The sequence below is a fragment of the Prenolepis imparis genome, unplaced genomic scaffold, assembly GCF_030444845.1.
Source record: "Prenolepis imparis isolate NDT839.2.m4 unplaced genomic scaffold, iyPreImpa1.0 SCAF_5, whole genome shotgun sequence".
Taxonomy (NCBI): domain Eukaryota; kingdom Metazoa; phylum Arthropoda; class Insecta; order Hymenoptera; family Formicidae; genus Prenolepis; species Prenolepis imparis.
In genome coordinates this window covers 18,526,764-18,538,621 of record NW_028141163.1, presented here as the reverse complement: position 1 = coordinate 18,538,621, position 11,858 = coordinate 18,526,764, and the positions used below count along the sequence as shown (strand labels likewise).

General features: G+C 47.0%; 1 protein-coding gene across 1 annotated transcript; it reads left to right on the top strand.

Moving 5' to 3' along the window:
• The first annotated feature begins 1,345 nt into the window (after positions 1–1,345).
• LOC145936092 (uncharacterized) lies at positions 1,346–2,347 on the top strand. Its single transcript, XM_083037983.1, has one exon. It carries the CDS (start codon positions 1,346–1,348, stop codon positions 2,345–2,347), a length of 1,002 nt encoding a protein of 333 aa, XP_082894109.1.
• Positions 2,348–11,858: the final 9,511 nt, after the last annotated feature.

Below are 11,858 nucleotides of genomic sequence, written 5' to 3'. Positions count from 1 at the left end.
ACCCACCCGCTCGCAACCCAGTTCCAAGAAACCCTGTGCCTAGTAAATCAGGGAAAAAGGACGAGGGGAAGAATAAAGAAAAAGAGAAGGGGAAAAATAAAGCAGCAACAATAGCTGCAAAATCAGAAGGGGAAAAACCAAAGAAGGAAGAGGAAAAGCCAAAGAAAGAGGAGGAAAAGGAGGAATGGGCCACAGTAGTCAAGAGGAAAAAAGTTAACAATAATAATAATAATAATAAGGAGCCAAAAAATGCTCCAGAGAAGGAGACAACCCCAACCAAGGGACAAAACAAAAAGGATAACCCAAAAGGGGAGAAGGACAAACCCAAAATGGGAAAAATACCGCGAACAGCCGCGGTAATACTAACATGCCCCGCAGGGACGTACGAGGAAACAATGCGGAAGGCAAGAAAGAAAATAAACCTGGAAGAATTAGATATGAAAGATGGAGTTCATATTACCAGAACTCAAACGGGAGCACTAAAAATGGGAATTCCCGCACTCCGTAACAAAGACGGAGAAATAGTCCAAACCAAGGAGGAAAGGGCCGACAAATTGGCTGCGAAGCTACAAGTAGCACTCGCCGGGAAAGAAGGAGTGAGGGTGGACCGACCCACCAAGATAGCCGAAATTAGAATTAAGGACTTGGAAGGGTCGATCTCACCCTCAGAAATACACGAAGCAATAGCTGATGCAGGAGACTGCGATGTAGGCCAAATTAAGGTGGGGGATATCAGAATATCCCCCTCAGGTACGGGCACGGCATGGGCGAGATGCCCACTGACAGCCGCTAAGAAAATAGCGGAAAGAGGAAGGATCGTTGTAGGATGGGCAAGGGCCAGAGTAGAAGTTCTCGAAAAAAGGCGCTTGCAATGCTACAAATGTTTGGAGGGGGGTCATGTCAGGGATGTCCCAACAAAGTAGACAGGAGCTCCCGCTGCTACAGATGCAGGGGCGAAGGACACCCCTCCAGACTCTGCACGGAAAAAATAAACTGCCCAGTGTGCAGCGACAGGGGACTCCCTGCCAATCATAGGGCAGGGAGTAAAGCTTGTGGACCCACACAGAAGGGTAGCAAAGGGGTAAGTCTGGGCCCAAAACCCATAAGCCAGAAAGAGGCAACAAAGCCCCGCGTTAAGGAGGTGAAAGAAGTAGCAATAGCGGTTAAAACCGACAGTATAACCGGAGCCTTCACCCTCTCGAAAGCAAAGATCTCCACAAAGGAGATGAAGACAAGAGAAAGAAGAGGGAGGCAACAAGAAGCAAAGGCTTCGAGAGAACTTGGAAGAGGATGATCCGGATACGATGGAGGTGGTATCCGAGGTGAGGCCAGACCATAGCTCAGCATGAGCTGCCTGGCTTTACAGGGTAACCTAAATCACGCCAGTAAGGCTCAGGACCTATTTATACAGAGCCTTGCTGAGCGTGGAGGAGGGTTAGGCATAATATCAGAGCCGTATCACATCCCCAAGAACAACCCAAACTGGGTAGGGAGTGTGGACGGCTCAGCTGCCATCTTATGGAGGGGAGCGAAAAACTCCCCGCCAATATCTAGAGTAGAGTCTGGCGAAGGATACGTCGCAGTTAAATGGGGGGCCATCGTCGTCGTGAGCCTCTATGCTTCTCCGAATATGAGAAGCATGGAATTCCGAGAGAGGCTGGGGGCAGTGGGAGACTGCGTAAAGAGGCATCTCCCACTGCCAACCATAGTTGCGGGGGACTTCAACGCCAAAGATGGCGCTTGGGGTTCCCCGCAAAACAACACGAGAGGGAAGCAAGTCCTGGACTGGGCGGCGGAGCTGGGGCTCTCCGTGATGAACACGGGGAGCACCAGCACATGCGTGAGCATGCAGGGGGAGTCGATCATAGACTTAATGTGGGCGACTCCCTCTGCAATGAGATTAACAGAGGGGTGGAAAGTGGTGACAGAGACGGAGACACTGTCCGATCATAGGTACATAGAATTCTCCGTCTCCGTCATCCCACCTGAAATTCGGTGCCGCCGCCAGGCCCAGGAAAAAATGCGACGACGATGGTCCCTCAAAAAGATGGATGAGGATATATTTGGAGTCGTGTTACAAGCGGCTCTGTTAATTAGGGGTGAGGTAGAGGGGGGCCGGAATCTGCAAGAACACCTGGGATGGATGCTCGAAACGGTCGAGGCGGCGTGCGATGCATCCATGCCTAGGGTCAGATTCGGCCCCCCCAAATCAGCCTATTGGTGGTCGGACACGATCGCCAATTTAAGGCGATCGGCCGACCAGGCAAGGAGGCGAATCCGAAGAAGGAGACGAGGCGAAGACATGGATGAGGAAGCATGGCAAACATACCGTGCAGCGAGGGAATGATGAACTGCGAAAAGCGATAAGGGAGGCAAAGGCTGTGGCCTGGAATGAACTACTCCTCTCCCTTGACAAGGACCCATGGAGGCGCCCATATAAAATGGTTCTTAATAAATTAAGGAGAGGGGCGTCCCCATTGACTGAAGCGATGGACCCCCATTTCGTCGAACGGATCATCAACACCCTGTTTCCGCAAGAAGAGAGACAGGAGGAGGAACCAATCCCGCGTAGGGAATTTAGATGGTCCGAGAAGGAGATGAGGGTTACGGGAGGGGAGTTAAAAGCAGCCGTCAGGAGAATAAAAAGAGGCAAAGCCCCTGGGCCTGACGGCATGCATGGTAAGATTTGGGCCACCGCCTTTGTCCACTTGGAAAAGGAAATGGAGTTATATAATAACTGCTTTAAGGAAGGAACATTCCCCCCAGTCTGGAAGAAGGCAACGTTAGTCCTTCTTCCAAAAGGGGGCAGGCCGCAAGAAGAACCCTCTGCATACCGGCCTATCTGTTTGCTCGACGAGGCGGGCAAAATCCTAGAGAGGATTATTGCCGACCGCCTCGTCGACCATCTTTCGCGAAGTGGTCCTAACCTGTATAAGGACCAGTATGGCTTCCGTGCTGGGCGGTCCACCATAGACGCTGTCTTCAGGGTCCGCTCAGCGATGGAAGCCATCACTGAAGAGGGCGGAGTGGCATTGGTTGTATCTCTTGACATAACCAATGCATTCAACACCCTGCCCTGGCGTAGGGTGGATGAGGCGATGGAACATCATCGGGTGCCTCCCTACCTTATTGCCATTATGGGGGACTACTTCCGCGAGAGAAAGATCGGGTATACAGACCAAGAGGCCAAGGTATGCGAGAGGGAAATGTCGTGTGGGGTGCACAAGGCTCAGTATTGGGGCCATTAATGTGGAACCTCACATACGACACAGTTTTGCGGACTGCCCTCCCCCTCGGTTGCAGCATTGTGTGTTATGCTGACGACACACTTGTTGTGACTAAGGGGGGAGACTGGGGGGAGGCTAGGGCGAGAGCGAACATAGCTGTGAACCGCGTGGTGCGAGCAATAAGAGAACTGGGGCTAAAGGTGGCTCCCCAAAAAACAGAAGCCGTCTATATGCATGACGGCTCTCATGGGGAGCCACCGGAAGCCCGTATTAATGTAGGAGGACCCCCCGTTTTGGTGGGGGCCCAGATTAAATACCTGGGCCTCCACTTGGATGGTAAATGGGCCTTCAAGGAACACTTCCGCCGAGTAACCCCCAAAGCAGAGAGGGCCTCTATGGCCTTGAGCAGGCTATTGCCTAACCTGAGGGGGCCCGACGGGAGGGTTAGGAGACTGTATGCGGGCACGGTCCACGCGATGATCATGTACGGGGCCCCTGTATGGGCCAATAAAGTGGTGGTCACCCGAGAAATCAAAGCAACACTACATCAGTTGCAAAGACGGGTGGCCGGCCGTGTATGCAGGGGCTACCGTACGGTAAGCTGGATAGCTACCGGGATCATCGCGGGGATACCCCCCATTGAGCTATTAGCTCAAATGTACGCCGAAGTATATCGGCGTACAGACGAGCTCAAGAGGGAGGGTGCCCCGATTACGGACCGTGTCCGATATAGAATCAGGGCCCAGGCTCGGCGGTCCCTTATGGAGAGCTGGTCCGGTATGCTCGAAGATCCGAGACTACCGGGCCGGCGGACCGTCGAGGCCATTTGGCCCTGCCTGGAAGAGTGGATAGGCGGGGCCAGGGGGGTGACTTATAAGATGACTCAGGTGCTTACCGGGCACGGGTGCTTCGGTAGGTACCTGAGTCAAATTGGCAAGGAACGCACCGCGCGGTGTCACAGCTGTGGAGCCGAAGAAGATACCGCGCAGTACACTCTAGAGGAGTGTGCTGCGTGGCGGGAAGAAAGAGAGGAGCTGATAGAGAAAATAGGAGGGGACCTCTCCCTCGCTGCTGTAGTGAGGGAGATAGTCCAAACTAATGAAAAGTGGGGAGCCTTCTCCTCCTTCTGCGAGAAAGTAATGTCGCAGAAGGAGGAGGAGGAAAGAGAACGGGAGAGACGGGGAAGAGGGAGGAGACTCCCCCTCTCCCCTGAATCCCGGGAGGAGAGGGACGACCCCTCCTGGCTGCCTGGGCGAAGAAACCGCCGTGTAGGGAGCCAGGGGGGACGGGCCCACACCCGGTTCGACGCGGTTAAGCGTCGACCCGGGATGAGGCCGTCGGGGGGGACCCGGGACGCTTAAAGTCTCGGAATTTCCCCCCCCGGCGGCTACACGAGAGGGTGGGGGTGGCTCTCCTCTTTTTTTTCCGTCGTCGGTGGGGGTGTCCATCTTGGTGGGCACCCCCATTTGTGGCGGCGGGAGCGGGGGGAGGCGTCCCCAACACAACACCCGCGCCAGATAAGGCGCGGGCGGGGGCGGCGGGGGGGGCCGGGGACTCTTGGGTCCTTCTGGCTTCCCCCGTCACCCCCCTTGAGAGGGGGGCGTGGGGGTGTCGGTCCCGCTGTGCCGGACCGGCGCCCCCTCGCCCCCCCACGGAGCAGAAGGAGACGGGGGCGCCTGGCCGCCCGCCCGTCTGCCGACGGCTCGTATGAGCTGGCCGGGGGGGGCGGGCGGTCTGGTCCCGTCCAGTCCAGCCGGGGCCTTTCCAAAAAGGAGAGACGCCGGCGTGTTGGGTGCCGGGTGCCGTTGGCCGAACCCTGAGGGGGGTAGCCGCGGTACTCGGCACCCGGGGGAACCGCAGGGGGTCCAGGCCAGTGCCTGATCCCCCGGTTCCCCCCGAGTGGGCGGGGGTTGATGCCCTCCCACCGGGAAATACGCCCAGGGTCACTGGGTGTTCCCGGGGGGAGGGAGCAGCCTCCGTGAGGATGTCACCTCCCTTCTGGGGGTGACAATCCGGAGAGGGCCTCTGGGGTCGGATGCCGAATCCCCCTTTCTTACCCTTCCCCTTCTGGGGGGGCGGGAGCACCGCTCCGGAGACGGGGGGTGGCGGCTCGAGCGGGATACTCGAGCCGTGACCCCGCCTCCCAAACTTTTTGGGTGGGCGCGGCGTGGGGTTGGTATCGCCCTGCGCCGCAACCGCGTCGTCCCGCACGATGCAATACGCGGGGGGAGTGTCGCCTCTCGGGGCGGCAGTCTCCCTGGGAAGGAAAGGCGGGGGGCGGCGAGTTGGCATGGGATTCCAGCATCCTCGCCGCCCCCTGAAACGCCCGTGTAGGATACCCGCAGTGGTTTTAGTGCGTTAGGTCTTGGACCCCCTAGCCGATCCATTCGTGGATCGGCCAAGGGGAACAAGGAGTCCCACATAACCTTCGTCCTCTACCCGGGGGGCGGGGGTACCATGACGGTTTCCACTGCGATACAAAAAAAAAGGCCCTTTGCTGCAGTGATCGATAACTGAGTTTTTGTAAGCAACCTTTTTGGTGAGCCGTGCTAGTACGAAACAATCAACGCGCAAGACATCTCTAACCTCGCCTGTCACGTGGCAGGTGAGGTGAGGTGCAAGAGAATGTTCCAGAATCGTACACTGTTATGGACATAGATGTGAACTGTAATACATCATTGACAAATTCTCAACTTTCTAAAAGCCTTAATGAGGAGGCTATGGGTAGATCTGCTGCAAGAATTAACAAAAAACGTTCAGCGCAAGATAACAAGGCGAATGCTAACAAGGTTAAAAGGCCTTCTCCCCTTAAAAGTTTGAAGTCCCCTTCGTCCCGGGCAACGGTTACGGCACCGACACCAGCTCAGCGGGTAATTGGACCTGCGAATTACAACAAAACAGCTAAGTACATTAACTCCGATGACGGATCGTTCAAAGCCATTATTTCCTTTAACCTATCGGATCAGGAGGTCCCTTCTGAAAAACCGCCTCTTGATATGGAGGTGGCGAGGCTGTTAACGAAATTTGGAATTAGATTTGCTCTGCTCGAGCATACGGGCAGATATAAATGGTGCATCTCCTTTCACAACAAAAATGATGCTAACAACGCGGTAATAAATAAGTTTGTTCAAGAGGCGACAAGTTTCGGCCGATATCGCTGGCTCAATGTACTTTAAAATTATTGGAAAGACTAATCAATGATCGTCTTTATAGGATGGCTGAAATTGACCATATCTTACCAAACAGTCAATTTGGATTCGGAAAGGGCAGATCCTGCTTAGACAATTTAGCGATTCTTACTTCGGATGTGTTGTACAATTGATATAAAGGTAATGTTACAGGAGCTCTTTTCTTGGATATACAGGGAGCTTACGACAACGTCCTTTGGGATATTTTAATAGAAAAACTTGTTAGACTAAATATTTCTATACCTTATGTTAGATTTATTTATAGCCTCATTTCGGATGGGGTGGTTCATTTTAGATTTGAAGAAATTGACTGCGTCAGGGTTGTTAACAAGGGTCTTCCCCAGGGATGTGTTATGAGTCCGCTTCTTTATTCAATTTATGTTTCAGATCTAGAAAATATCGTTAATTCAGTGCCGGACATTAAAATACTTCAATTTGCGGATGACTTTTGCTTATATACGGCCAGACCAGTTGCTAGTCGAGCTGTAACTGGATTGGAATCGATGCGATCAATTATTTGGCGGATTGGTGTGATAGTCTGGGTCTTTCACTGGCCCCTCAGAAATCACAAGTCTGTATATTTGATAGGAATCGATCTAAATTGGGCCATTCTCTTTCTGTCAGGATCAGAGACTCTTCGATTGCACCAAATCGTGTGGTGAATTTCCTGGGATTAACGATTCAAAGTAATTTAAAATAGAATGATCATATACGGAAGGTTTGTGATAGATGTAACAATCCTTTGAACCTTTTGAGATTCTTAAGAACTACTTAATAGGGCTGTGACAACCTTCATTATTGCTTAATCTTTATAAAGGCCTAGTTAGATCGAGGATCGAATATGGGGCTTTTATCTGGAGTGGTGCCCCACAATATCTATGGAATAAAATTAAGAGTATTCAAAATCATGCAATTAGAATTGCTATGGCCTACAGAAAGACCACTCCAATTAATGTGATATTAGCAGAAGCTTGTGAACCTCTTTTGAAGGGTACATTTAGGTTCTTGGGTATGAACTACATTTCCAGTGTGTTTACTAAAACTAATCATCTGCTTATCCCCATTCTCTAAATGAAATGCACGCCTTTGTGGAGAATCCAGTGGAGATCGTTAGATTCTCCCCACCTTTGCTGATGGAATACTGTGTGTGAAAGGTTTGCTCATCTTCTGTTTTCATGTGATATCCCGTTGCAATGTATTTTTCCGGCGGAACTTACCACCTTTACTCCTTCAGTTTCATTTCAGGAAGGTGATCAGCTTAAAGAGGATGAGAACGCTGCACGATTATTTAATCTTTTATTTTCTCCGAATCAGAGTCAATAATCTTCTCTCGGCTCTTCACGGACGGCTCCAAAATCAAAGGTCACCCTTTTTCTGGATTTGCGATTGTGAATAGCATGTATAATAATTGTCTTCAATTTCAAACATCGAATAAGACATCTATTCTTTCTTGTGAAGCGATGGCTATAATTACTGCATTGCAATTGCATTACTGCATAGTCGTTTAACACCATGAAAGAGATAATTATTTTTTCGGATTCTAGGAGTGTTCTTCAGTCTCTCGTGTCTTATAGGAGATTTAAAGCTAAATCCCATTTAATATGAGATATCCTAAGACTACTGTTGGAGCTGAAGCAAACCGGCAGGGAGATTTATTTGTACTGGATTCCCGCTCACTTGGGCATAGAATTTAATGAGAGGGTTGATGCTGCGGCAAAGGACGCAGTGGGGATGGATTCAAGGCTGTTGCTGCCGTTCAGTGATTTCAAGTCCGTTTGGAGGGAGAAATTGTTTTTGGACTTTCACGATTGGGCGCAGTCTTTGGGTGTGGCGAAAGGCTCAATTTTCTTCAGAAATTATTTTAAACCTCGCAGAAAACCCTGGTCCCATAAGTTAAGTATTGCTCGAAGGGGTGTAGTATCCATGAACAGGTTGAGATCGGGTCACACCTCATTGGCGGAAAGCCTATGGAAATTTAAAATAGTAGCATCCCCTGAGTGCGAATGTGGTGATGGATGCCAGTCTTCTAATCATGTTTTTTGGCAGTGCCCTACCCTAGAAACTCAGAGAAAATACCTGACTGCTGAGATTAAAAATTCAATTCTGTATGGTCCTTATAGTGTAGAATAGATCTTACATTTAATGGAACCTGTTATGGTGTTTGCAATGATTGACTTTATTGCCTCGATTTTGTTTCGAATATGACGATGCCGGCTTTACCTATTTGATATCTCTCCGCTTGTATAATATTATGTTATGTAGTTCTGGCTATTTAATTCATTAACGGTATGATATTTATATTAGTCATTATCTGTTGTTTTGTATTAATTGTATTGTAAGACTATTAATTTTAGATATGCGTTAACTTAGCGAATACTTGGTTAGTTATATAAGGTTGTGTGGATATATAATATATCAAATTAAATATAGAACTATTTATATGCACAGCGAGTAAATGACACTTTTATGTACCGCTTAGGCTCTGTTATAATTTTATCTTTATTATTTCATTTTTCTTTTTTTCTAAGCAGAAAATTCTGATTTGGCTGATTATAATTAATATAAAATGTTTGGGGATGATATATATGTGTTAAATTGTACCGGAAGAATTGCCCGCCACTGTGGTCTGACTGGGTATTTGGTGTACAACTAAAGGTGTGTACTAAATGCCCAGTATGTATATGCATATATATGTATTGCCTTACATTGTTTGGGTTGATTATATTATTTATAAAACTCTTTTTGTTGGTTCTTATTGAGCAGTGACCAGGATTCATTTTGTATATAGTGTCAGGATATATTATATAGGAGTAGTAAGGCTATGCATCATGTTGTGTTTGTAAAGCTAGGTACTATGCATTAAATAGAATATGCAAAGTCTGTAAAATATTGTTAAATTGATAAATTGCGGAGACTATGTTGTATGTAGGGCTGCGTATATATGAGGCTAATTTAAGATTTTAGTAGATGTGTAGGTGAAAGATGTCCAATGTTATACTCGTACTACACCGCTTTATATGAATCATTGTATAATTTTATTTTAAACTTGGAGCCGTTTTGTATCATGACAAATGACCAATGGTAAATCAGATACTTGTCACTAATTTAGTGTGTAACAGTTCAAAAATTTGTATGTATTTGGTCAGATGGCTCTGCCAAGACCTAACCTTTTGGACAATAAAAAAAATGCAAAGGTTTAACAAGATTCTAACCTACAAAAGGATAAAACGGTGAAATATTCTGATACAGAAGACACCCCCTTAGAGAGGATGTATGATAGATTCAGCCATCCCCCTTATGTGATACTTATTAAGAAAAGTAACATGTCCGGAAGTGAGACTCTCATACCTATTTTGGAGATTTCGCGCAAAATAAATAGCATCGGGAAAAAAACAAGTATCAAGTTATCGCACATATCAAGCCACACGCGCAACACTTAGAAACTAAGTTTTGACTCGAGATCAGCAGCAAATGATTCTCTCTCAATCAGATATCTGAAAGAATTAGGTTTTACAGCATTTATCCCGAGACATCTGCTCATTAGAAGAGGAGTTATCCAGGGAGTTCCAATGGACATGTCGATGTCAGATATTGTGGAGGATATAAATATCGAAGTCAATTACAGAGTGAAAGTTGTCAGAGCTTTCCGTCTCAAGAGGAAAAACAAGACGACAAAGAAATGGGAAGATTCTCTCTCTGTTTGCCTCGAGTTTAGTGGGAGGGATCTCCCTGAACAAGTAATTATATGGAAAACTTGACTTTGAGTATCAATTTATATTCCCCAAATAAGAAGATGTTACAGGTGTGGCCGGTTGAGCCACATCAGCAAAAATCTGTGACAAGGAGGAAGTGTGTCTCACGTGTAGTGAAAATCACATTTTCTCCAAAGAAAATCCATGTCAAGTTCAAAAGAAATGTGTTAACTGCAAAGGCTCGCACAGCACTTTGGACAGAACTTGTCCAGCGTATAAGAAGGCTCAAGAAATTGTCAAGACAATGCCTATGGACAATGTCTCATACGTGGAGGCCTATAGAAGCGTCAATAGACTGGAAAAATAACACATATGAGCCAAGAAGCGTCGGGAAGAATGAGAGTGGATTTCCAACTCTCCATTTGGCAGCGCAAGAAGGAAAAAGTAAGGTTGCGTACTCCAAGGTTTTGTCATCGACCCCGGTGATTTCTCCATCAAGCAGAACATCGTTTGATATTTCAAAGAAAAGGTCTGTATTCTCTCCGAAACAGCTGGTGGATCTACTTCCAACTATCCCGCAACATGAACTTCTTATGGAAAGGTTAATGAATACAATAGAATTACATATAAAAAATCTTACGTAAGTTGTTACTTATGCCTCTAAAAATTATTCAATGGAATGTTAGGAGCTTAAAACATAAGATCAATGAAATTAATGGAAGGTTTTCAGATACAGATATATTCATCCTTTGTGAAACATGGTTGTCCCCTTTGGATAACGTGCTAATTAAGGGATTCGATTTGGTGCGTGAGGATAGGAGGGACCGAAAAGGCGGAGGTGTTGCCATTGCCAACAAATCTCATATTAAATATAATATTTTGAAGCCTCAATATAATGTGAACGGTGCCATCGAGATGTGTGCAGTCAGAGTATTGAGTGGGGAGGAGGATTTAATAATCATGGCTTGTTACCGCCCTCCAGGAGGTCACATAGTTACTTCAGGGGCTTGGGTAAGATTTTTCTCTCAGTTTTAGAACAAAATAATCTATGGTGGAGATCTAAATATTCATTGTGCCTCGTTAGATAGTTCATATAGTTGTCCCTCAGGTAAAAATTTCGAAGAAGCGTTGATTAATCTTGATTTCTTTGTCTGTAATGATGGAAAGTATACTCATATAAATGCTGTTGATGGCTCAGAATCAATTTTAGATTATACACTTATACACCCAACTCTGGGACTACGCACAAAGTAGAATGTTTTTCCGGATTTATGTGGGAGTGATCATTTTCCGATCGAGCTGTCCCTTGATTTATCAATCTCGCTCAGAAGTACTTTTAGAAGGAGACCCAAGTTGTACTCTACTGAAACGGATTGGAGCTTATTCCGCAAAAGGTTAGAAAAACAAATTTCCGAGCTTGAGGTTTTGCAGTTTGATCAACTGCCTGCGGATGTGAAGTATTCCTCCTTTATACCTATGATATAATAGAAAAAACAATTGAGGAAGCCACTCCAGGACGTGGTACAAAGCAATTAAAAAAGCCAAGTGATAAAGTTTTAAAAGGAAAAAGGACATCTCAAAGGTCCCATGTCCTTAGTGGGACGCTGAATGTGATAAACTCATAAGACTTAGAAAAGCAGCACTTCTTAAATTTAAGCATACAAAAAAGAAAGAGGATATGATAAGTTATAAAGTTATGTTAGCTAAAACCAGAGTAGGTCTCAAAAATTAAAAAGAAAAAATTTCAGGTT